The 26660-nt window shown below is 56.7% G+C and overlaps 1 protein-coding gene across 5 annotated transcripts in view; it reads left to right on the plus strand.

The window, feature by feature from the left end:
• The window catches only part of Kcnab2 (potassium voltage-gated channel subfamily A regulatory beta subunit 2), an 81780-nt gene that overhangs the window by 25775 nt on the left and 29345 nt on the right, over nt 1-26660 (plus strand). For 2 of the 5 annotated variants that reach the window (XM_040734920.1, XM_013120017.3), the window contains exons 2-3: nt 9775-9904; nt 10929-10970. In XM_040734920.1, the coding sequence (XP_040590854.1) occupies nt 9828-9904; nt 10929-10970 (119 nt within the window). In that variant the 5' untranslated portion in view covers nt 9775-9827. Of the gene's footprint in view, nt 1-123; nt 260-9774; nt 9905-10928; nt 10971-26660 lie in introns of those variants that run through there. The other 3 variants (XM_040734922.1, XM_040734923.1, XM_040734921.1) reach the window with 2 other exon arrangements.

Below are 26660 nucleotides of genomic sequence, written 5' to 3' on the forward strand. Positions count from 1 at the left end.
TCCACTCCTGTCCCTGAGGCAGCCACACCGTCCACACACCAAGGGTGGCTGGGCCCTTCCCACCAGAGGCCACGCCCTGGCGTCCCGGGCTTGTTAGTTCTGACTGTGCAGTGGCCGCACATGCCCACCCCGCCCCCCCGGGCCTGGCTGCACAAACTTCCCGCTGGGCCTGTGGTCCCTGGTGGCGTGCTGCTCAGCAGACAGCGACTCGGCCCTCCACCCCGACATGGTCTCCTCTGCAGGTCCGGTTCCACAGCAGGTACCCAGGGTGCGGTGGGGTGTGCTTTCTGGAGCAGGCTTTCTTTCCGGCGGCACATGGCAATGCTGGCTCCGAGAAGGCTTTGGGGCTACTGAGTATCCTGGGTTAACGCTGGCACAGGCTCCTTGTGGGCCCCGTGTGGCTTCCTGTCCAACCGACCAGGACCCAGAGCAACCGAGCACACACAAGGCCCAGCTGGCTGCTCAGACAGTCGGCCAGGCACAGCTGGGCACCCAGTGGAGAGGCGCGGCCGGCACAGTTCCCCATGGGCTTCTGCTTTCATTCCTGGGGTGGCAGGGAGAATAGTAGGAGGCCAAGGGCTCCGCAGGGTGACTCTGTTCCTTCAGGGACACGGGTGTGAGTGCCCGTCTCCAGTGACACCTGGAAAAGCAGCTCTATCCCAGCCTTCCACCTTGACAAGGGGTGTGACGAGTCCCTGCCCCTTACTGGCTCCCCCTGCCCTCCTACAGGCGGAGTACAAGGTGAGCTGGGAGACATCTCAAAGCTCCTTCCTACAGTGCAGCCCTGTGCAGGGCAGGTGTCACCTTGCCAGAGGCAAAGCCAGTGTAGACAGGGAGCTCCTTGGGGCCCCAGGTTTCCTGTCTCCCCCGACCAGGTTTTCTCATCCTGTACTTCCCCTCCCCCACCCCCAGCAGCATAAGGGTGCAGGGTGTGGCCGCCACGGGGGGCGGGGCGGGGGAATCTGTGAGCTTCCCGGTATTTGCAAGAGGTCCCCATGCCTTATGTATGTTGAAGGGAGGAAGGAAGAGAGAGAGGGGACACTTCCGCCTGGGTACGCAGTCAGGGACAGGGACAGGTGTCTGCTGCCCCCACACGGTCCTGTGGGTCACTCTGAGCCGTCAGCACCACCACAGGGGTCTCCTCCCCTGAGCCCTACGCAGCACCTACAATAGTCGCTAAGAGGTGGAGGGAACGGGGGGTGGGGGGCTGTGATCAGGGAGCAAGCCTGCTCTCCCCAACCTCTTCATCCACACACTGGTCCCTCTGTAGGATTTGTCCTGGCTTCTGAAAAAGATGCTGGGGTGACGGGGTGGGGACAGGATAGTCACCCAGGTTCACGAGACAAACTTGTCACAGAGGCTGCAGTCACAGTCCCCGCCCCGGGGTTGGGAATGCTGAGCCCCGTTCAGGGGTGGCAGGGTGGCATGAGTAGGGCTCCCCAGCTGCAGTCACAGTCCCCGCCCCGGGGTTGGGAATGCTGAGCCCCGTTCAGGGGTGGCAGGGTGGCATGAGTAGCGCTCCCCAGCTGCAGTCACAGTCCCCGCCCCGGGGTTGGGAATGCTGAGCCCCGTTCAGGGGTGGCAGGATGGCATGAGTAGGGCTCCCCAGCTGCTGACCTAACAAATGTAAGCTGTCCCTGCACAGCACAGGGGAGGCTCAGTCCGTTACATGGCTCAGATGCATGTTGCATGGGTGTGAAATGTCAGGTGTCTGCCACACAGGGAAAGGAGTTTGCACATGGCGGGGTCGTGTTAGCTGCGGTCTTTTTTGTTGTTGTTGCAACAATTGTGATTTTTTTGGTTGTTGTTGTTTAATCATGAATTGTCTTTGTGGGGCTGGTTAGTTTCTGTGTGGGGAGAATGGGCATTTGAACGTGGCATTGAGGGGGTTTTCAGACTTTTAGACCATGATCTTGCTGAGGAGGCATCTGTGAAATGTGGTGTCACCTAAAACTCCCTTCAGTGATCTCCACCTCTTCTCTGTGGTCAGGAACGGATGCCTCTGCCGCGGTCTGAGGCACGTGACATCCACGCTGCCTAGCGTCAGATTGTCAGGACCCTGTACTGTCCTCCCCCTGCCCATTGCTCCCCCTCCTCCAAGGGCTCGGCAGTTCTTTGTGACGGCAGATGGCTGAGTTGGGAATGGGCTTACCTGACAGGCATGAGGTCCAGAGTTCAGATCCCCAGCACCCGTGTCAAAAGTTGAGCATAACCGTGTGTTCTTGTAATCCCAGCACTCAGAGGAGGAGACAGGATTCCTAGGGCTTGCTGGGAAGCCACTTCAACTAGATCAGTGAGCTCCAGGCTTAGGGAAAGACCCTGTCTCAAAAACTAAGACGGAGAATGATGGAGGAAGACACCAGTTGATATTAACCTCTGACTGTCACACATGAAGCGTGTGCTTGCGTGCGTGCGTGTGTGTGCGTGCGTGCGTGTGTGTGTGTGTGCGTGTGTGTGTGTGTGTGCGCGCGCACACATGTGTTCTCCCCACACCCACACTGCATCTCTACATGGTTCAGATGATGTCGGTGGGGAGCTGGGCTGTGTTCACTCCAGACCCCAACCTGGACCCTACAAGCATTCTTACAGCTTCCGGGCCCTTCTCCCTCTTCCCTGTGAGCATAACTGATATCCAAATGAACCCAGCCTTGGGGACAGTGCTTCCCCCCCACCCAGCCCCCCGCCCCCGGCTCACAGGAGAGGAGGGGACTCCCTTCAGGGCCCCAGACTTCTCAGCAGGGAGGAAGGGTGTGTCACTGAAGCGTGGTGTGCGGTTTCCAGCAGTTACACCTCTTCCTGTCTCTTCATGAGGCGCCTTGTCAGCACCCAGAAGCCAGCACCCGGCCTCGAGGGAGGAGGTCCTTCCAGGTTTGTCTAGGCAAGTGTCCCGGAAGGCGCCTCAGTGCCCCGCGGAGGTCCCCATCACTGGAGTCAAGACAAGCAACCTGATGTCAGCTCAGCGCAGAGAAGTGGCGGCATCACTGCCAGCTAGGCTTTCTGAGAGGCCCAACTGAAGCACACCCAGCTGGCGCCAGGTCCCTCCCCCCCGCCCCCCGGCCCCCCTTCGGGCCATGTGCACTGAGTACCACCTTGCAGAGGGACGTTGGGTCTCCAGGTGACAGACACATCAGGCTGGGCCTGTGCTGACTTCAGGGGACGCAAGCACAGAGGGCATCTTTCAAGGCAGTCCCCTGTGTCCCTTCCTGCTATCCATACCTCGCAGTAGCCCCTCCCCCCATGTGGCCCAGGCACCAGGGCTTAGGCCGTGGGTCTTTGTCTTGCGACAATAGATAACATATAATGCCAGTATTCCAAAGCGCTCAGGGGGCAGCCTTTGAATCCTCAGGGAAAAAAAAAATCAAGACTCCATGAGCAGCGTGGTCCTCTCCGAGCATGGCTAGTTGTGATAACAAAGACTAGCCTCACCCAGGCGGGGTGGCGGCACACAACTTTAATCCCAGCACTCGGGAGGCAGAGGCAGGCGGATCTCTGTGAGTTTGAGGCCAACCTGGTCTACATAGCAAGTCCAGGAAAGCCCTGGCTACATAGATAGACCCTGTCTCGAAAAAACAAAACTAAACTTAAAAAAAAAAAACAACTCTTTCTGAGAAAGCAAAGAAAGGGAGGAAAAGTCATCAGACAAAAAGTGTTGTCAATTGCCGGGCGGTGGTGTCACACGCCTTTAATCCCAGCACTCGGGAAGCAAAGGCAGGCAGATCTCTGTGAGTTCGAGGCTGGGCTGGACCGACAGCCTCCAAAACAATACAGAGAAACCCTGTCTCGTAAAACCAAAAAAAAAAAAAAAAAAAAAAAAAGGGTTGTCAGCGAGGGAAGCAAGTCAGTATAGCCAGGCCGGGAACAGGGAGGGATGACCTGGGAGAGGTGGGGGATGACCTTCCAGAGCGCGAGGCCTTGCCGGGGGCACATGTGACGTGAGCGGGTTCAGTGGCCATGCAAGGCACCCATGTCCCCGGAAGAAGCTGTGACTGCCGGTTCTCCAAGAGAGACCCCGGGCATGGGCCAGAGCTCTCCCTGCACCAGACACAGGCTGGTCCTGTGACACTCAGAACGCAGAAACCTCCCCAGGTAGCACGGTCCTACCTACCTTCCCGCTCCCTTGACGGTGGGACTCTGAGTATACTACCCAAAGCCACCTGCTCCCGCTGTGCAGGGACCCTGGCGGCATGCCACGGAAGTTTGTGTGTCCAGTGTGCCTTGGGGGGAAGGGGGTGACCCACTCAAGGCTCTGCCATATGTAGCAGGGTGTCTCGGGGCACGTGTGTCCCAGGCAGTACCCCCCAATGGCTAGAATTAGGGCGTCATCACTCTGCTCACCTCCTTAGCCAAAGCAAGTCATGTGACTGTGTTAGAGGGAAGGGTCAGGGGTGCCTGCCCCCGACAGCCGAGTCACACAAAGGAGACTCTGAGAGACAAGGGTTTTTTGATCAATGACTCAACCTTGTCCCTTCCTCCTGTGCCTCCCCAGAAGCCAGCCCAGCCATCCAGGATGTCTGGGTAACCAGGAAAGTGCCTGCTACCCCTCTGTCTCTCTAAGCACAACTCCCAGGTACAGCTGTGCCCAGATGTGGCCCCGCCTGTGCCTTCCTGCCTTCAGCTGGCCATTCACCCTCAAGTCTTTACATCTAGACAAGGAGCTCCTGGCAGCTCTCTGTGGCCGTAGAGCCTGTTTTTCATCCCCCTGAGGTTAAGGAGTCAGAACAGGGCCCCTCAGCATCTCTTCTCTCATCGGCATTAACCCCCAGAATAATATGGCCATTTTTCATAAGCTTAAATCGAGAATTTGAGGTCACGTGGCTCAGGACCCATTCCATACACAAGAAAGACTGGCACAGAGCCAGAATCCCTCCCTTGGTCTACTGTCACCCAGGGATTTTTAAGCCGTCCATCACATAGCACACACTGCAGGTTCAACTTACCTAAAAAAAAAAAAAAACTACCAAACCCAGGTCTCCCAGCCAATCCCAAGCTCACCCCAGGACCCGGAGTGATGAACCACAGACCTCCAGTCAGACCGCTGAGGCCTTGCTGGACTCGAGGCCCCAGCATCCTTTGTCACGTTTTCCTTCATGGGAGCACGGCTTCCAGAGTCGCATCAGAATACAGAGGTTGAGAAACGTCCCTCCCTCCCGGAAAGTTGCAGGGGACCTGGATCCTCAGGTGATGCTCCCACAGTTCCTAATCGGTGATGAAGGGGGAAACGAGCCTCAGTGAACGCTGCCTAGAGCGGGCAGAGTAGCTCCTTCCTGCTGGGATGCACGAGGGAGAGGAAGTCTGCTATGCAGATCTGGGGAAAGGTGTTTAAACAGTGTCAGACAAATCACAAAACTCGGGGGTGGTCAGCAAGACAGCTGGAACGCTGGGAAAAAAGAGAAAAACAAAAACTTCCCAGGGCTGGGCCAAGGGTGTAGTTCAGTGGGAGAGTACTTGTAAAGCATGCACACGGCCCTGGATCCCATCCCAGGCATGCACACACGCATGCACACACGCCTGCACACACAGACACACACATACACTCCCTCACAGACTCTGTCTCTGTCTCTCTCTGTCTCTGTGTGTCTCTCTCTGTCTCTCTCTGTGTCTCTGTCTCTGTCTCTGTCTCTCTCTCTCTCTCTCTCTCTCTCTCTCTCTCTCTCTCTCTCTCTTTCTCGTCATAAAATAGAATCCCAGCACTGGGAGACAGAGACAGGAAGCTTTCGGGGACTTACTGACTAGCCAGTCTAGGCAATTAGTGAGCTCCAAGTTCTGTGAGAGGACTTGTCTAAAAACTGAGCTGAGGCCCATGAAGATGACTCCGTGGGTGGAGTGCTAAGGGCCTGAGTTTAGTTCCTCAGCACCTATCTGAAAAGCCAGGCGTGACTGCCCGTGACTATGACTGCAGAACTGGAGTAGGGGGATTAGGAAGATCCTAAGAGCTTAATGGCCAACGAAGCCTAGGCCAAGCTTCCAACTTAGTGAGAATCCCTGTCTCGACATAAAAAGGTAGAGAGTGACGGAACAAGACACCAGATGTCCTGCTTCAGCCTCCGCAGGAGCACGCACCACACACAGAGAATGCGCGCGTGCACACACACATACACATGCACACGCACGTGTGGGCACACACATGCACGTGCTCGCATGCGTGCACACACATGCACACGCACGCGCATGCGTGCACACATGCATACACGCGCTCGCACACACAGTGGAGGGCGATGAGACATCAGACAACCTGCTTCAGCCTCCGCAGGAACATGCACCACACAGCACTCACACATGAAACTCTTGATGAGGTGTTTCTAGGTTCAAAGAAACCAGAGAGAAATAGCTGATGCCATGTGAGGTCCTTCGCCTGGATTCCGGATTTTTGACTGTCTAAACAAGAGCTTAAGGAACTTGGACAGAGGCTCATACCGGATGCTCACACATGCTCTCACATTCACCTTGACCCTGATTGCGAAACAAGGTTGATGGGCGATGAGGGCTGAAGCCCCTGTGGGTGACACTCAGGCCTGGAGCTTCTCCACGTGGCCTTGGCAGTCCTGCGTGTATGTGTCCCTCGCGTGTGGGTGTGTCACGCGGACAGGAGCAGAGGGGAAGGGGGCATTCAGGCAAGTGAGGCCGCGTAAGCCCTTGCTGAGTAGGACTAGACTTGGGGGTTTGTCGCTGTTCTGATTTTTTCTAACTTTTCTGGAGTTTGAAAGTTATCAAGACAGTCTGGAGAGAAGAAAGACAGAGTGGCTTGAGCGGTGACGCCTCCTGACCTTTCTCAGTCACCAGCCACCAACCCCACCTTCCCGTACATAGCACTTTTCACCTGGCCGCATGGCATTTGCATCTCTGCTTCTGTCAGGACGTCTGGGCAGGCCTTCGTAAGGCCCCTAGCTTCAGACTCCTCAAGTATAAATCAAAAAGTTACTCCAAGGCCACACACAGATGGGGTGAGGGGTAGAAGCCCGTAAACCCAGACAGGACCCAGACTTTGACCTTCAGCCCGGATCACAAATCCAGACCTCTTCCCAACCCGTTGGGGACTGGCATGTTGTCAGTGAACTTCCGCAGCCTGTCCTCCAAACCGTGTGGGGGGTAACCAGGGGTCTGGGGTGCTTGACCTGCTCTGCCTGTCCTCTAGATTGCAGGGGAGGGGGCAGTCATGGATGTAGGAGCACCCAACCTGCCTCCTACCTATCCTCCAAACTGCAGAGGGCATCAGGGGCCTGGGGTATCCAGCCCGGCTTTTCCTGGAGAGAGTTGTAAGGTGCTTGGTGGCCACTCAGATCAGCTCTGCCTACCTTTTTCCACGGTAAGGTACCCGCCTTAACACCGCACCGGCCTGCCATTCCCAGCGTCCCATTAGGATGCCGGCTCCGTCAGGATAGGCGCAGTCACCCCTGATTGGACAGAGACAGCTGCAGAGCCGAGGGGCGGGCTGCCAGCCAGAGCTACATCTTGAATGGCAAGCGGGAGCTGTGAGAAACCCCGCCAAGTCCCCCCTCTTTCCTAGAGAGGTGGCAGAGGTGCGGGGCTGGGTTGTAGACCCATGGGATTTTTTAAGGCAAATTCTTCATGCTGTAGCCTTCAGGGTGAGGGCAGTACCCCCCTGTGGCTGTGGGTCGGGGGTGGGGGTCAACTGGCTACTGTCTGGGGAGGGGATCTTGGAGTCTCTTCAATGTGGACCCCCCGGGACTCCTCTCCAACGGCAGCAGCTGTTCCCACACCTGCAGGCTCCATGAACACTTCCACTGGACAAGGCAGACATTGCTCTCTGTGTCCCCCCCCTCAGCCACGCACTATGCTTCAGAGTAGGGAGCCTAGGCTCACACGGGCAGCCTCCAGGGCCCTCCTGTGGCAACGCTCAGCCAGTGTTTCCTTCGCTAAGGAACTCACGGTGGCCGTATGAGTTTAATGACAACCTTTCAGTGAGAGGAAGGGATTCCCTGCACCCGAGTCACCTGAGAGTGCAAGTGTGGGCAGTAATGGGTTTAAAGAAGAGACTGCCCCTGAGGCCCCCGCAGTCCCAGTGCCAGGTGACCCAGTCACTCTCCCAGGAGAAGGGCAGCATGGGTAGAATTCCTGCCAGCTTGAGACCCAGAAGGACAGTGTCCATGGGGTCCTGCAACTCCATTCTGCTTCAGGATCTGTGGACAGATTCCTGCATAGACCTGGGCCATGGGAATCTGGCTGGCGCCTCAGAACACCAGTGGCCATGAAGGGGAATCTGGCTGGCGCCCTGAAGGCCTCACGTTGTAGACGAGAAAGATGAGGGCTGGGGAGTGGGCCCATACTTGCCTCCCAAGGATAAGGACCAGAATCTGATCCTAAAGGCGAAATGAAAAAGCCGGGTGCAAGACCAAGTGTGGGGTGCACGCGTTTAATCCCAGCAGTTGGGAGGCAGAGGCAGGCGGATCTCTGAATTCAAGACCAGAGTCAGCCAGGGTAATGTCATGACGTCCTTTCTTTAAAAAAGAAAGAAATGGGGGAAGCGGTGTACACCTATGACTTCAGCACTGGAGGAGAGAGAGAGAGAGAGAGAGAGAGAGAGAGAGAGAGAGAGAGAGAGAGAGAGAGAGAGAGAGAGAGAGAGAGAGAGAGCATCCATCCGTTCCTGGGGCTTGCTGACCAGCAAGTCTGGCCCAATTGGTGAGCTCCAGGTTCTGTGAGGGACAAAGAGTATGGTAGTGCGTGGTTGAAGAAGACAACTCTAGTCTCCGTGCGTATGGACACTTGCGTGTGCATGCGCGTGCACGCGTGCACACACACACACGAAAGGTGATTGGTGGGAAAGGCGGACAGTGGGGCTTCAGGGAGGCCCTCAGAATGACGTCATCACAGCTCAGGAGCTTTTGCGCCATGAGCCAGGAGGACCTCAGTGTCAGCCATGCTCTGGCCACATCAGTGTTAAGGTCTGGAGTGAACTTGTATTCTGTTCATCATCGCGTTCCAAATGGGGCTTTGTAGAAATCCTCAGGGTCCCTCATCAACCTCATCGCTCACAACAGCTCCACACTGGTGTCTGTCCTGTTTCCGGCAGGCACGTGTGCAGTGCTCAGGCCCTAACCCAGAGGAGACCTCGTCGGGACCCCCAGCAGGCCACGCTGGCCAGGGTTAGACAGTGTGACTGGAGGGCTCGGGTGGGAGCCAAGGGCGTGAACAGAGGTTTTGGCTGTAAGGAAGATGAAACATTAGACAAACAGCAAAATGGGCTGCTTAGCTAAGTGTCACCCTCCAACTTCAGGGGTCACTGCCAATCCCAAATGCCGCCTTGCCCATGGCAGTGGGGCCCCGTGATTCGAATCAGGGGCCTTCATCTGAGCCCTTGTGAGGCCAGGGGCGGGGCAGCTACAAGGCCTTCTTTAACTTCCACACTGACGCATGCAGACAGACTGTTGGACCTGCCTGGGATCTGGGAGGGCTCAGGTGGGAGCCAAGGGCCCAGGGGTCACTGAGGACGTCAAACAAACTTCCTGACCATCAGGGCAGCACAAGAAACTGCCGTGAGTAGAGCCGGGAGCAAGGCAAGGCATAAAGATGGGTTCTGGGGGGCGAAGATGAGAGGGACAGAGAAGTCCACAGCCCCGCGTGCCTGGTGTGAGCGGTGGGACTGGGACGTGCAATGGGGGGCGGGAACACCCACACAACCCACTCGAGTCCGTGGGCGGTCTGTCGGAGGGTGGGCGGTCTGTCGGAGGGGGCCGGCATGGGCAGCTCGTACAGCCCTAACCTGCCCGGTCTCTTCTTAACCACTGCTCTCTTGTCTTTTCATGTTTCTGTCAGGACTTAACCCTCTGTGAAAAGGCAAGCTGGTCTGGATAAGTGAGGCCGGCCCCATGTATCCGGAATCAACCACAGGGTCCCCGGCTCGACTCTCCCTGCGGCAGACAGGCTCCCCTGGGATGATCTACAGGTAACTCACCGGGGGACCTCCTCCCAAGATCAGTTCTTCTTCCTCTGAGGAGGGGGAGGAGGAGGAGTCCCTGAGGCAGCCGCCCTCCCTTAGGGACTCAAGCCAGGGCTCACGGAGCTGTGAGGTGTACAGGTCCCCCGGAAAAGAACGGGAGCTTTCAGAGCCTGTATGAAGACTTTCTGGGTGGCACTGAGCCACGAAAGATTTGTTTCTGGTCCCTGACTCTTGGTGACCTCAGCTGAGGTGGCCTGAGAGACTCAGTGGTACCTGCAGCGCCCTCTCCTTCCGTGTCTCCTGCTGTGCACGTCATTCCCCAGGGGGCTCTAGTATCCCACCCAGCCCTCAGCAAACTCACAAGCATTGGGGGGCCAGCACCTGCCCGTTTCCCAAAGTCCAGCAACAGCCAGACTCCCAGAGGGCAACCTTGGTCTCCTTGTATGAGCCAGCCTTTCTGAACATCAAGTCTCCTGTAGGGGGCGCTGGTGAGAGCCGATGGCTGCAGACCCATCCTAGAACCCCAAAGCCTGGTATCACCACCCTGAAAGACCATGACTGGATAGGACCGCAACAGCCTAGATATTCTGGGAATTCGGACCTTTCTAGCTAATGACTGGAGTCATGCAAATGTCTGCGGAAAACGGCGGGAAGCCGTGTGTGCCCTGGGGAGGGCCCCAGAGTCCCAGGCCACCCTGCCTGGGTGTGTTCTGCAGCAATTCTCAAGCAGATTGTAAAGCATGGTCTGAAGCTTGTTAAAACCCAGGCGCTCACCCCAGAGTCTACCCACGGGCAACCAGAGCAGGCTCTGCCTCACTGGCCACTGGGTGGCGCTGCTGCAGAGCATTTGGTGCCTGGCTTGTCCATCTGGAAGACCCCGGAATGGAACCAGCCAGGGATGGAGATGCATGCGGGGTCGGGGCTGCGGGGATGTGGGTGATGATTCTGAGCTCGCACCTGCCTGTGGTTGACGTCAATTGCGTACTGTCTTCTCTCCTTTCTCCCCCCTTTCCTCCACTGCTATCTGAAGTACTCGGTATGGGAGCCCCAAAAGACAGCTCCAGTTTTACAGGTAAACATCCTTCTCCTCTTCCCCCCCCTCCTCCTCCTCTCAACCCTGGAAGCCAGAGGCAAAGGTGTGGCGGGGAGGGCTGTGTGCATCCCAAGCAGGGCAAAGTGCCGGCAGGCGGGCACTGCCTCTAATGGCAGGCTCTGCCGGGCTCTGCCTCTCCGTGCTGACCACGGAGCCTGGGCGACGCCTCGGTGAGAGCATACGGTCAGGTTAATGGCACACGTCCGTTGACTGAAGTCTGCTTTGATTTGACCAAACGGACTTAGGATGCATGTTCATCCCTCAGCCAAATCGACCGTTGAAACCTCACTCACCACTTAGGCGTGGGGCTCCGCGGCAGAGCGCTTTGTTTGACTGGTGTATGCAAGGCTGTGGGTTAAAAGGGAGAAGAACATCTCTCGGTGTGCGGGCCACTTTCCATGGCCGTGGGTCTGAGCTTGCTTCCATTACTGGAGGGGAGGATCCGTCTGTCCTTCCTGCCGCCCGCAGATTTGGGTTTGGATGGACTGACAGGTAACCCGTGGCGCTGTCAGGTGCTTCGAGAGATCAAGTGTGCCTTCCTAAGGTGTATGCGGTGCCCCTGCGATTTGGATCAAGGTTCGCGGGGTGGGGGTCTCTGTAGCTCTCGGGTTCACTTCTCTGTTGGAGAATGGGAAGCCAGGTGCTTGCCTGGCAAATACTGTGCCGTGTCAGGGTGTGGCATCAAGAAGCCCAGACTCCTCCCAGGCCAGTCTGACCCTCCCTCTAGCCTGTCTCAGCCTTACCTGCAAAGCAGAGGACACACCCAGAAAGCATACCCCTCCTGGGAGACCGCCCAGCCCCACAAGATATCAGAGCTGTAGAAAAACTGCCAGCAGCTGGCCCAGCCTGCCTCGGGGCTGTGTCAGCGAAGCCGGACACCTTAGTGCCTGCTGTAGCATCTTAACCTGTGAGGTTAGAGATCACGGTCCCGATCTGATGAGCTCATCCCAGAGGTGGTGCCGTGGTGCCGTGGGATGCTCTAATGTACCAAAAAGCGCAGGCTGCGTGTTCTGGGTCAGCAGCGGCTTCTCGCACCGTTGTTTCCGTCCCCACGGCCTTAGGATCACGACCGCGCCTGGGTTCACGGGCTGGTTTGTGCTACCAGCTCTAAGGCCTCGCTCCTTACGGGCATGAGACTCTGGTTTGACTAGCACGTTGACCGGGTAAGACTTCCGCCTGGACGCAAGCGGGCAAACGTGTGCGTGCATCTGTGTGGCAGCTGAGGAATGTATGGCACTTGTTCTGGAAGGACCTGAGTGATAAAATCAAACGTGTGCCCACACCCATCCTCAAGAGAGCCTGGCCACTCCCCACCTGGCGGGAGAAGGGTGTCAGGGGAAAAGTCGAGGTGGAGCCCCAGTAAAGAACAGGTGTGATTAAAAACTGTAGAGAGATGTGCACAGCGCTGGCTGGCTGAGATAAAAACTGTAGAGAGCCGGGCGGTGGTGGCGCACGCCTTTAATCCCAGCACTCGGGAGGCAGAGGCAGGCGGATCTCTGTGAGTTCAAGGCCGGGCTGGACTGACAGCCTCCAAAACAATACAGAGAAACCCTGTCTCGTAATACCAAAAATAAAAACTGTAGAGATCTGTGCACAGCGCTGGCTGGCCCTTGGACCAGGAGCTCTCAGGTCTTTCTCGTCCTTTGGGTCTCCAGTGGAGTGGCAGGCAGGCCGCTGGTGACGTCCAAGGACTGGGATCTTCGTTCGCTGACCAGACTAGGTACCATTCACTCTGAGGCACCCACATCAGCACAGCACCAAGCATGGCCGGCACAGAGCTCGTCACGTGACTTAACAATGGAACCTTTGATGGCAGAAGGGCTTGTTGACAGGGTCTCCATTCTGTCCCGGCTACCAATCGAGCAGCTTCCAGATGAACAGGAAGTAAATTCCTGAATGGCGTGCAGGTGTCGTCGGGCGGTTTAAGGGTTTCCCTGCTTACGTGTCTGTGGGTTGGCGAGGGTCAGCTTCTCGGGGCTGTGTGGGGACCTGTACTGTCTCCAAGCTGCAGGCGGGTCCACATGTCCTCCATCCTCCTCCTGTAGCCAGGGCTTACCGCCAGCACGTTGTTCCCTGGAGGAAGTGCAGGAGGGTAAGGGCTGTGCTCAGTCCCCCGCAGCTGGGCTCCAGCAGACACTTAATGTTTCCGCTCGGGTTCCTACAGCCAGAGCAAGACTCCTGATCTTGGAGAAGCCAAAGGGCACAAAAATACATCCCCACCACCACACAAAGCCACGGTGAGTTGGTGGCTTTTTTTCTCCCTTGCATTTTTGCCTCAGTCGGGTGCTGGCCGCAGTCCCAAAGCTTTACCTGAAGCCCAGGTCAGGAGACCCGCTGTGAAAGAAGCCTGCTGTGCCCCTGCCAGAGCAGTGTGCCCAAACAGGGCTCTAGAACCTTCCAGGTACAGGCAGGTATATGCATACACCCCCATAGGGTACGTCCTAGAGGAGGGGAAGGACATCCCTATGTGCCTCTTCCCAGCGGCAGTGGTCACACACGCCACGGCCACCCTAGCTGCCCACCACGGCCACTGTTTGGAACAAGATGGAGTGGAGGCCGTGAGCTATGCGTCTGGCATTCAACTGACCGAACAGCCATCTCTCCCCGACCCTCGGCTCCCAAGACGCACCACGCCTGTGGCATGAGAGCCCCGGAGGCAGCCAAGGCGAGAGCAAGGAAAGGGGCAGGAACCCCCCCTCATGCTACACCCCAACCGTCGCCCCGCCGGGCATCAGCGTTGCCAGGCTGCAGCACGGCCCGGCGCTGCACTCCCCGAGCGTTTAGGGGCGAGGCACTCGTGAATAATTCAGCCTGCTCCACAAGATGAAAACTCCCTAATAGAAGCTAATGGACTCGCTGCCTCCAAAGCCGACCCTTGTGGGACTCTCTCTCTCATTCACCAATTGCTTCTGACGTTCTGCAGTGACACTCCCTAATGAAAACGCCACCGCGCCCCGCCGCCTCTCCCTAGCTCCCTAATAACTAGACTGTGGCCTTTTTAACAAGCAGCCACCCAGGGAAGCAGGTGAGTCGGACGGACACAGGAACGGATGTAGCAGCCACCGTCTGAGGGGTGCTGCCCGGACACAGGCGTGTCCCCCCCCCACCCCGGGAACTTACACGATAGAGCTGGGGTGAAGTCTGGGGACGCTTCCGGCTGATCAGAAATCAGACCATCCACGTTTTGTTTTTTTCCCCAAAGCAGACAACCTCAAAGAGCCCGTCGGGCTGCCCTTGAGGTAACTGCTGGATGGAAGAGGGTGGGTGGGCTCCCTCCCACCTGATCCTGCTTGCTGCCCACCCCGTGCAGCGTTGGCCTGCCTGTCTTCCCGTCTCCCAGAGACCCGCCATCCAGCTCGCGCCTCGCTGGCTAATATTACCCTTGATTAAGATTCGGCGTTCATGACTTGGGCTGGCAATGCTGTCCGCGAGATTTGTTGCTGTCTGCCTAGGAAGCCTGTGCCTGCAGGAGCCAGGGTTGCGTATTCGGGTCTCGGTTTGCTGATGGTTCTTGAGGGAAAACGGCTGTGCTTGTGCGCTGCGGGGACGCTGTGTGTGCAAGTGAGTTGCGGAGCCGCACCCCGGGGCGGTGACCACTTCGCTGTGTTTCTTCCGCTTTTCCGAAGCGTCCGGCTGGTCTCGGCCTCTGGACACGTGTTGGCATTTGGCAGAGAGGCAGGGCTTCTGCCCCAGCCCCAGGCCGTCTTTGGTGGCTGTGTGTAAGCAGAGCCTAGTTCAGAAGCTCCAGGTAGAGGGCAAGCTGGGCAGGGAGGAGGCGATTCCCACGACTTAATGAGACTTAATGGTTGCTGCCATCTCGCTTTTCCGTGTCGCCGTGTTAATTCGAGTGGAGTCCCCTGAGCCCCCCCCCCAGCCGACGGGAATAGATTTGCAGAGAAAACATAAAAGTGAGTGGAATTAGCAGGTCCTAATGGGGAGGGGGGTGTTAATTCTCCTAGAGACCTGGTAGGATGTAGGGTTAGCGTTCCAGAGAACCCCCTCCAGAGAGTGGCTGGGTTGTTGCAACTCTGAGGTCAGAGGTCACTGTACTTCTAGGTTCAGATAGGAGGAGCCTTGAAAGTGGACTTCCTTCCTTCCTTCCATCCTTCCTCCCTCCCTCCCTTCCTTTCTTCCTCCCTCAATGGTCCTGTCTCACCTGCAGCCTTTTATCTAAGAGCCCCACTGTCCTATATTCACCTCTAAGAAAAGCCCAGCGTGCAGCCCCAGCATGAGGGAGTCCAGAGTCCTTTGTCCATCTACAGCGGGGACACCAGAGCTCAGGACCCATCTACTCTTATCTATATAGCCTACCTCCTCTGGGTGGCCTTATCTCCCACCCAGAGTTAGTATCACACACACACACACACACACACCAGGGTTATGGATCTCTGTGATGAGCGGCCACCCTCTCCGAGCTCTCTTTAGATCACTGGTTACTCACTTGTAACGGAAGGCTCTGGGCCATCCCCAGCCACAGAACCTGCATTTCCCTCAGTGATGGCCACGCAGCCGACTGGGAAGGTACAGGGGCCCTGTTCTTTCCTCCCCGCCCCTGTTTCCTCCCATCTTGTAGGGAACACATGTATTCTCTGTTAAACGGCTGGTTTATTGTCCATCATTTCCTAGTGATGTTTGGTGTCTGTGGGACTCATTCTAGCCTCTGGCCACCCGTCTCCTCTCAGGCCTACACGACTCTGCAGCTTAAAATGATAGATCCTTGTCCCCACAGGTCACCTCTGGTATTATCATGCACACCTTTGGGGACAGCCACCTGCCCTGTAAAGTGTGCTCCCGGCTACACCACAGCAGACTGGTGATAAAGGCTCTGTCATTTCATAAGTACCTGTCTGTGTGGCCCTGAGTGGTGACAGAGAATGCTTTCCCACTCTGGACCAAGAGTTTGGCTACTCTCATCTCACACTGGGCCCGGCCCGGGCAGTATTTCCGGACCCCTGCAGACCCCAGGCACTTTTGTGGGCAATGTCTTGAAAGCTAATGGCTATTGATTTTGACCTGGCTGGGAGTGTGTACATTGTGCCCACTTTTCGGAAAGAGCTCCCAGCTGGCCTTCTCTCTCACCCCAGGGAAGAAAAAGCTGGCCTCCATTCCAAACAGGGCTGGCTGTCGGCCACCCAACACCTCCAGAGTAGCTGCCCTGCGCCTGCTGGAGGAGGGAGGGGGAGCCTGCAGGAGGGAGGGGGAGCCTGCAGAAGGGAGGGGGAGCCTGTCCCACCACCTGTGAGTTTCAGGTCCACACTCCTTAAAATGTGCCTCATCATGAGCTGGGGCCCTTTTGCAGCCCCCAAAGATAGTTTCCTAGAACAACAGGGCTTTGACAGAGCCCCAGCCCCTTCTCTTTCGGGATCCGGAGCCCTGCAGATAGTACCCCACTCCCACCCAAAAGCTGTGAGCAGTGACGAATGCCAGCCCTGGTGTGGAAACCTTACCTCCTAGCGCAGAAACGTCGGTAAGTCAGCGCTAAGCCTGAGTCAGGAGCCAGTCAGCCCCAGTGCTGCTACGGGGCACTGCCCCTAAGCCTTGGCCTGCCTTTTAGAGACCAGGACACCTCCCATGGGCTCCATGGGCACGGCTGGGAGCAGAGGCAGCAGCCGCAGGGAGGTGTAGTAGCGGGACAGTTAGGAAACTGTCTGTACAAAGGCGATAAATGCCATGCAGGAAAGGGGGCCATGCCCAACAAGCGGGACCCTGACCATGTGCAGACAACACAGCGCCTGCGCAGGGGAGACACTGTCTAGCCACATTTAGGGCAGACAATCCAAGATCTAGCAGACACTGATTGCATTCATATTATCTATCTATCTATCTGTCTATCTCTATCTGTGTGTGTGTGTGTGTCTGTGTCTGTGTTTCTTTCTGTCTCTATCTTTCTGTCTATCTCTGAGATTCTCTGGGATCTCTCTGTGTCTGTCTCTTTCTTTTTCTCTGTCTGTCTGTCTCCCTCTCTCCTTCTCTCCCTTGGGATCCCATTGGCCTTCCCACACCTTCTCTGAGTCCCTTCCCTAACTCAGCTGCCCATGCAGTAACCATTCCAAGCACCTGCTGTGAACCAAGCCCCAAGCTAGGTTTGACCAGCGCATGCCTGACAGTCTTCGTGCCGTGATAGCTGCAAGGGAAGCCCTCTGTGAAAGGGCCAGCTACAGGGTTCCTGCAGGTGACCCCACCGCCTGCAGTGCTCACTCAGGCCAAGCAGGGAGAGGTGACCCAGGCAGGGAGAATTCACACATAGTCACCTCAAACTCCCGTCCTTAGCGGTCCCTTCCCCTGGCCCCCAGAGGAACTAGCCCCAGCCCAGGACCACTCTGCCCACCCCCTAGATCCACCAGTACCTCCTCTGCCCCTTCCTGCACTCAGTCAAGCTTGCGTTCTCCGGGGGAGGTCAAGGGTGACACTAAGCTGGTTCCCTTCTAGCAAGGGACTCCGGGGCTCACTGCTGCAGCTGACCCAACTGCAATTGGAATCTCCAACCTTCTAGTGACACTTTTGGGGCCGCCTGCAGCATCTGGGCATAGGTGGTACAGAGGACAGGTGCTGAGGACAGACACCTGGATGGCAGACCTCTGTCCCTCCTATACCTGAACTGTGCCCTTACGGTCAGTCGTAGACGGAGCAGGGTGTGGCTCCCTTTCCTTCCCGCAGCCACAGCCCTCATTCATTCCAGCCCACGCTCTTGAACCCATGCCTGCCGGAGGGTTGAAACACGTTCTTTCTCCCTGGATGTGTGGTCCCTCCGGCCGCATCAGTGTCCACTGCCAGGCTCAACACTGATGCCCCCCCCATATCCCATTTCCCTTCTAATAGACGCTGAGTCGGCCTTGGCCTCTGAGAGTGAATGCATCATCTAGGACGACTCTATGAATGGGTTGTGGATGTATAAGCTGTGAAACTTTACACCCCCCCCCAGTAAGCCTGTCCCCGTCCTGTGCCCTGTCACTGAAGCTCCACGGGCTGTGGCGTGCCGTCACGAAGCACAGAGCCCAAAGACCCCTGCTGGGGCAGTAGGACTTAAGCAAGCCGACAGTGCGCCGTGGGCCACCCCGTTTCCTCCTCCCAGGCTTGAGAACAAACACAGCCTCCCCGAGCTGGGCCCCTGGCATGTGGGGTAAGGCGGCCCTGCGGCAGGAGCCCACTTAGAGCTTGCTTCTGTGGCACGCGTGCCTTGCGCTTCTGCCCTGAGGCAGCTTCTTGCCCGGGCTCAACCAGCAACCCCCTCACGAGAGCGCTGTGATGCCGCACCACGGGGCAGCAGCGCCGTCCTCCGCAGTGTCCCTTTCTGCATGCCCCCCCCCGTGCTCCCAGTTACACTGTGCCGCTTGGGGGCAGTGCTCCCTCCTGCCCCCTGCAATCCAGCTTGGCCAGCTTCCCTTACAGCTGCCAGAGCAGAGGCGGGCAAGCTCATCCCCCCAGCAAGCATGAATTTTAAGTACAAGGATCTCAGACCCTGGGTGTCTCACCCAGGACTCAGCATGCCCTGGTGGCAATTCTCCTTGAAGACTGTTCCCTCCGCATCCACCCCCTGCCCCGCAGCCGGCCGGCCAGCCTAAGGCACCAGAGGAACCGACAACCCTCTCTAAAATACCACTCACTGCTCCGCACTTCCCGTCTGGGCAGTGGCAACTCCTGGCGGCACCATGCTGTCCATGACGTACAGCGAGAGTCTGCGGAGTGTAAGCAGCAGATGTCACTCGGAGTGGGCCCTGCATCCAGTCCGCCAGACGGACACGCTGGAGCTGCAGCGACTGAGGGAGGTGAGGGCAGCCGCCCAGGCCCGGAACATGGAGAGCTTCCTCCGCATGCATGGCCTTTCCCTGGACGGCTGCACCGCGCAGCGCACAGGCATGAAGTATCGGTAAGGGCTGGGCTAGAGACGGGGTGGTCAGGGGGCCCCCAGGACACCCGAGGAAGATTGCAAGGAGGTTCTGCACGAGAGAGGGATACCTCCCTGGAAAAGCTGCCCACAGTTTTCATTGTGACTCCGGGTGAATATTTTCAGTTTGGAAATACCCAACCACATAGAAATGCCTTCATGAAGAAGCTGAATGTCTGCTGTAGTCCTCCTAGTTGTCTAAAAGCAAGCATTACTAGGCTTGGAGTTTTATTTCTTTGGGTGTTTTCATGGTGGGGAACTTTGCTGAGCAGGGGAAGGCTGTTTCATTTGTCTCTGGCAACTTCAGCTAGGAGTTGGCTAAGTGTGCATTAGTGAGAACACTACAGTGGGCCTGGAGAGGTGGTTTTACAATTAAAAAAAAAAAGCACCGATCGTTCTTGCAAAAGACCCAAGTTCAGCTTCCAGCACCAGAGAGCAGCCGGGCAGTTCACAACAGCCTGTTAACTCCAATCCCAGAGCATCTGCCACCTTCTGGCCTCCGTAGGTACTGCACACTTACGTGTATACATAACACCAAAAATTTACAAATAAGATAAATATTTTTAAGCCGGGCGTTGGTGGCGCATGCCTTTAATCCCAGCACTTGGGAGGCAGAGGCAGGTGGATCTCTGTGAGTTCGAGGCCAGCCTGGTCTACTGAGTGAGTTCCAGGATAGCCTCCAAAGCCACAGAGAAACCCTGTCTCAAAAAACCAAAAAAAAAAAAAAGATAAATATTTTTAAGTGGGACTGCAGAGATAGCTCAGAGATAACTGGCACTGGCTGCTCTTGCAAAGGACCTGGGTTCGGTTCCCAGCACCCACATAGTGACCCTGTGACACTGGCAGCCATTACTCCAGTTCCAAGGGATCCAACGCCCTTCCTCTGACCTCTACAGGCAAAACAGGCAAACACATAAAATAAGTAAATCTAAGAAAATAATAGAGGAAAATGCATTTTTTTTGGTTTTACGAGACAGGGTTTCTCTGTTTTGGAGGCTGTCGGTCCAGCCTGGCCTCGAACTCACAGAGATCCGCCTGCCTCTGCCTCCCGAGTGCTGGGATTAAAGGCGTGCGCCACCAACGCCCGGCTGAGGAAAATGCATTTTAATTCACCATCTTTAATACAAGCCCATTCTGGGAAGAAAAACCCGGGCTGTTTTCTGTGAGCCAAGAGGTGTGTCCTTCACACATCCTAAAATTGGGCTGTGTCAGCAGGTCACCTCAGAACTGGCCGCACCCAGCCGTAACTGCGGTGGCAAAGGCTATGGAGTAAAGGTTCCATCTGTCTGAACGCTGCCTGCGTGTGGGATAAGTGTTCTCAGACTCTCGGAAGAACACGTCTGTGTACCGCGTGCCTCTCTGTGTTCAGCACCCAGGACAGCTCCTGACCACAGCCGCGGGCGGGGGCAGACAGGCAGAGACTTTTCCTGTGGAACCTCCAGAGCCAGTGGGCCAAAGGGGACTGTCTCCTCCGGTCCTTGCAGGGTCACCATTGTTGCAAATGAAAATACAAGGTGCCCATGGAGTTAGAGGCTCAGAGAGACAGCAAGGATACATTTTCATATCAGTATATCAGTGCAATATTTGGCACGCACGTATCGTAAAGAATTGCGTGTTTACCTGAAGCCACGTCCATCCCGGTTTCTTATGTGTTGGCCCCAGGGTTTGTCTGCTCTCCAGTGAGTGGAGGTCAGGACTGCTCTGTTATCTCCATCTCTTGTGGGTAGCGTGTTTTGTCCTTTGGGCCATTGTTCGGACACATGGTTGTAGCTTAAAGAAACAAAACACTCCTGGTGGTCCCTGAGACTTGTAGTCTAAGTCCGCTGTAAGGGAAGGACCATTGGTCAGTCTGATGGGCGGACACAACCGAGCTTGTGATCATGACGGAGATTGCTCAAGGTGGGGGGAGGGCCCTGTGCCTCGTTTCGTTTCTGGCTGGCTGCTCGTGGGGACTTAGTGTGCACTCGGCAAACGTCTATTGGGAGGACACTGGCACTAGAGCCGGGGCTAGACCCCGGAGACCCTGTGTGGGCCGGAGAAACAAGGGCTCCGCCCCGGTGCCCACCACATCACGGTGCAGAGAGGCTGAAGAAATGAACCAAGGTCTAGCAGAAAGGTTCCAGTAGCCACCACCTACCCTGAAGCCATAAACCAGGGTGCGCTGTGCTGCGGGGGGTGGGGGGAATCTGTGGCAGTGAGGTGACGTGAGGAGGCGATGTGAGAGCTGGGTCCTGAACGGTCTGAGAGAAAAACCCCGTTGTAAGACGAGACAGAGAACCTTCCAGTCCCACTGCGGGGGATGAGAGAAGGCCTCGATGACTTAGCCGGGGAGAGCCAGGCAGAGAGCATTGGGACCGGTGAGGTAGGGGAGGAGCTAGACCATGCCTTCCCAACTCTGAGAAAACAGCTCCCTACAGTGTAGACAGGATTTGGGATGGTGGTGGTGTGGTTGGTTTAACCGTGTCCTGCCGCCAAGTTATATATATATATATATATATTCCCTGAATCTCAGAGAGTGACCTCACTTGGGTCGTCTTCTAGGGGTTTGTGTCAGTGCGGTCAGGTAAGGTGGAGCGATGCAGGATGCCTGAAGGCCATGTGACAGATGCAAAGAGTGGGAACACAGACACAACCCAAGGGTACGTTGTCAGGGAGTCCCAGCAGCCTCCCGAAGCTGAGGGAGGCAAAGGTCTTCACTAACAGTTTTGGAGGGAGCAGACCCTGCTGGCTCCTGCCTGCCAGCTGCGTGGCCTCCAGCTTGGAGAGCCGGTTCCTCTTCCGGTTCCTCTTCCGTCGGGCTTTGTGTGTGACTCCTTGCTGTGACGGCCCCAGGAAACTAGCAAAGACGGGATGATACATCCCTCTGCCTGAGACTCTAAAAATAGTGTTCAGGCTGCGCACCTGGGTCCATACCACGTGGGTCCCACGTCCTACGAGACAACCCACTCCCCAAGGAGGAAGAAGACCAGAGAACAACTCTCCCCTATGCAGGGTGAGAATTGTCTGACCCACAGCACCCCTGATGCACCCGGTGACCTCAGCCTTGCTGCCCTCAAACTAGGCGACTGGCGCCAGCGTTCGTTTGGATTTTTTCCCACGTGTGCGAGTGTTTTGCCTGCCTCTGTGTGTGTGTGTGTGTGTGTGTGTGTGTGTGTGTGTGTGTGTGCACTACATGTGTGCCCGATGCCTATAAAGATCAGGTCACTGGGTCCCCTGGGTCTAGAGTCACAGTTGGCTGTAAAACCAACTCGTGGGTTCTGGGAACTGAACCCAGGCCCCCTGCAAGAGCAGCAAGTGTCCTTAACCACTGAGCCACCTCCCCAGCCCCCTCCACGTGTGTCTTTAAGGACAGATAGGAAGGAGGACACGGTGGCTAGACGGGAGTGGGCATCTCCAAGGGGAGGCTGCCTCACTCCGCCACGGCTGCCGGGGCAAGGGAGATTGCAGCTGGGCGGATCGAAACGCAGCCCAGGGAGTCAGGTATTGGAGTGTAGGCATCAGCATAGCCATGCTCCTTCTGGACGCTCTCAGGCACAGCCCTTCCTGCCTCTGCCAGCCCCTGGCGGCTGCAGTCACCCTCAGTGTCCCCTGGCATTTAGACGTGCCATCACGGTCTCTGTCAACATCTTCATGGTGCCCTTACCCCTGTGCGCCTCCAAATCTCTCTCTGTAGAAAGGGTTTGGGGCCCACGGTGGTTAGTTTTTGTGGCAACTTTACACAAGCTTAAGACACCTGAGAGGAAGGAACCTCAATTAAGAAAATGCGTCCAGACGGGGAGTGGTGGCGCACGCCTGTAATCCCAGCACTCGGGAAAGCAGAGGCAGGCGGATCTCAAGAGTTTGAGGCCAACCTGGTCTACAGAGCGAGTTGAGTTCCAGGACAGCCAGGGCTACACAGAGAAACCCTGTCTTGAAAAACAAAACAGAGGGAGGCAGGCAGGCAGGCAGGCAGGCAGGCAGGCAGGAAGGAAGGAAGGAAGGAAGGAAGGAAGGAAGGAAGGAAGGAAGGAAGGAAGGAAGGAAGGAAGGGAATGCTTCTGTAAGATTGAGCTGTATGCAAGCCTGTGAGGCATTTTCTTAGTGATCCATGGGGAAGGAGGCCCAGCCCATGGTGGGTGGGGCCATCCCTGGGCCAGAGGTCCTGGGTTCAATAAGAAAGCAGACTGAGTGAGCCATGTGGAGCAATCCAGTAGGCAGCCACCTCTCCACGGCCTCTGCATCAGCTCCTGCCTCCAGGTGCCTGCCCTGTTTGACTTCCTTTGGTGATGAACAGTGACGTGGAAGATAAATATAAACCCTTTCCTCCCCAACTTGCTTTTTGGGCGTGGTGTTTTGTCACGGCAATAGAAGCCCTAAGATGGGGCCGTTCTAGTCTGGTAACATCCAGCCTTAACTCGCTTCCATCTGCAGAGACCCTGTTTTCAAATAGTCAGCCTCACAGGTGCCCAGTGGTCCCAAAGGCGGAGTCGACACCTCGAGTCTGTCGGACACCACAGAGCATCCTTCCGGGTGGATGACTCCCTTGGGACTCAGTTGAGCTTGAACTTAGACAGTAACACGAAAAGATAGACTCTGTGTGACCTCGGGCAAGCCGCTTGGGAAGGAACCTGCGCAGCCCACCAGCCCCCATATCTTCCACTTGGAAGTACAGCTCAGCGCCGTAGAGACAAGAAGCAGACACCATTGTCACGGGTGGGAAGGTCAGGAGCCATTCCGGGAGAGCCAAGCCTGGAACGGGAACTGGGAGGGAGCCAGCTGGCAAGCAGGGAATCCCGCAGCTTGAAGCCGCCTGTGGCCCGTGTCCACGCCGGGCTGCCTCTCCCTCCCGGCAGCTGCCTCCACGGAGGATCTGCATGACCATGTCAGGCGCCAGCAGCCAGAGATCCATCCATCCCTCTGCGGGCCCCCGGCCTCTCCAGCCCCAGCCCCACCTGTTCTGCCCTCCCCGCTGCAAGGCCACAGCCACAGGAAGTGCCAGGTGACTGCCTGAAAACCAGTCTGCCACGAAGCAGGCCGTAGGGATGGCCACAGGGATAGCTGGCACAGCTGCCAGCGCCAAGAGCTCTCTTGCCAGACGCTCAAAGGATTTAACCTAAGAGGCTCCTCTGATGGGGCGAGGCTGATGATAATATAAAATCAAACTTCGGAAGGTGTTCATCACATCCCCCCCCCCACCTCAGCCACCAAGAAATTGCTGTATCCTTTGTCACTTCCTGCTCCCCTCCCATCCCGGCAACCGTTAACCCACTGTTCGAGTTCTCCCTGTTCTCAGCATCTCCTGCAAATGAAGTGACAGGGCGTGGCCTGTTGCAATCGGCTGCTTTCACCTAGCAACAGGGGAGGGGGGCGGGGTTCATCCATGCTGTAGCATGAGTCAGCTCTCCTTTTCATGGCTGAGTAATATTCCCATCTTGTGGCAAACCACGTGCTGTCCAGCCACTTGCCAGCTGATGGACATTTGAGTTGTTTCTGTCTTTGGCTACGGTGAAAAAACGTTGGCGTGGACACTCATGTTCAAGTTTCTGTGGTGTCGGTTATGATTTGCATTCTCTGGGAATGTACTTAGGAGCGGGTCCCGGTTCTGCAGTGACTCCGCCCCTTCTGGCCTCACTCAACATGTGGTTAAGAGCCAGCAGAGTGAGGCCCCCACCCTTGTGAGATGCCCTGATTAAGCCAGCACAAAGAACTACATACAGGGGCCCATGCTAGACCAGTGTGGCCCAAAGCTCCTGCTTAAGCACACCGCGGGCTGGAGAGGCGACTCAGCAGTTAGAAGTGCACACTGCTGGCTGGAGAGGGCTGGAGTTTGATCCTCAACGCCCACATCAGGTGGTTCACGGCCACCTGTAACTCCAACTCGGGGTATCCCACACCCTCTTCTGGCCCCTGGAGGCACCTACACACACACATAAGCACATACACACATACAGACACACGGGCACACACATAATTAAGACTAAAAATACACGGTTCTTAAAACTGCCTCTGGGAACCACTCCAGAGCCACTGATACAGGAGGTCTGAGGATCGGGACTTGGCACGCAACAGGGTCGGGTCCCCCGAGTTCGTGACCAAGTGTTGGCACTGAGCGCTGTGCGGGCTGCTCCATGCCAGTCACACAGGCAGTGCTCAGAACTCTAAGGAATAAAGGGTGTGTGTTAAAAGATCCCGTGAGTGGTTAGCCAGAGTTAAGTTCCAGTTTTTTTCTACTTGGGCTCAGGCTTTGCACAGTCAGGGGAGACTGCAACGCTAAAATCTGTCCCTGCTCAATCCAAAGGAGGAGACCCCAGCGGGACAAAGCGCACTCCCTACCCTTCTGTAGCCTATTCAGCAACCGCAAGCTCCTTGAAAGGCCTGGCCATCCCCTGTGGGCCCCAGGGTCCAGGCTGCAAGAATTCTAACTGCCTTCCCCCCAGAGTCCCCACCCTCCACCCAATTTGCTTGAAAAGGGCCCCAGGCTATCTGGAGCATAGGGCCTCAGGCCAACAAACCCCTCTGCCTAAGTGGGCTGCTGGCAGGAGGAACAGAGCTGGGTCTGTGCTGGCTTCCGTGGGCGGTGCCTGCGTGACCTTCCGGGACATCCTTGGTAAAGGCGCCAACTCTGTCCTCCCAACCGCGGCGCCCAGGTCCAGTTCTACCCTGGGGGACTGGGTCCTCCCTTTGCGTTAGGTCTAAGCTCATGGGGGCCTGAGGTTTTGCTGGCCTGTGGAGGAAGCCTACAGGGAGAAGGGGACACGCCACAGGGCCTGTGGCTGACTCCCACCACGGGAATCCAGAGTTTCTGTGACAAGATCTTTCAGGTGCAAACAGTTTGTCCGTTGGGTTTTTTTGTTTGTTTGTTTTTTGTTCGCCTGTCAGTTTCGATCTTCAGCCTTAAACCAGGCTCAGGCTTCGAGTGCTTTGCCTCCCAAGCTTGACCTAGAACACACCTTCAGACCTTTATCCCTGAGGGCGGTGAAGTCTGAGAGGCCGCCCAGTGAGCCTAAGGTGTCACTCTTACCAGCTGTGCCCAAAGGTGGAGCGCAGGCTTGGAGGCGGCTCAGCCAGTAAAGTACCTGTCCCATGAGGCTGAGGCCCCGAGTTCAGATCCCCAGAAGCCACATTCAAAGCCAGGCGTGGTGGCGTGTGCCCGGTGCTTGGGGAAGGGTCAAAGACAAGGGGATCCCTGAGACTGGATAGCCAGCCAGCCTAGCCAAATCAATGAGCACCACGTTCAGTGAGAGACCTTCCTTAGGCTAAGGATGGGTATGATAGGGTAGGGGTCTAGGTCACTCATTCATTCATTCATTCATTCATTCATTCATTCCAGAAGTGCTAACAGGCGCCTGCTGTGAAATAAGTATGAACCTGTGCTCCTTGGTCCCTTTGTCTCTGTGACCCGGCATCTTTCCTTGGTCATCTTATCACGGTGCTCACTTTCTGTCCCCTTTCCTGGCATCTTGGCCCTGAGCAGATAGAGATGAACACTAACTACACACACACACACACACACACACACACACACACACACACACACACACACACACCCCTGAGCCAGCGTTGCCTACCCAGGCTTGGGGCTGCTGCAGGTCAGCCTGGGGCAGCCAGCGCCAGCCCCCAGGGGTGAGCAGGGAAGGCGGCTGTGCATCCGCCGGCCCGCCCGCCTGCGCCTCTCACTGGCCACTCACTGGCTCGGCAGGAGCCGCCTGCACCCCAGTGTGCAGAGCCAGGAGCCAGGCAGGAGGAACCGGAGAGGCAGCTGCTCCCTGGGACCCCGGGAGCTGCCACCCCAGCAGCATGCAGTC

The sequence above is a fragment of the Mesocricetus auratus genome, unplaced genomic scaffold, assembly GCF_017639785.1.
Source record: "Mesocricetus auratus isolate SY011 unplaced genomic scaffold, BCM_Maur_2.0 Super-Scaffold_100042, whole genome shotgun sequence".
Taxonomy (NCBI): domain Eukaryota; kingdom Metazoa; phylum Chordata; class Mammalia; order Rodentia; family Cricetidae; genus Mesocricetus; species Mesocricetus auratus.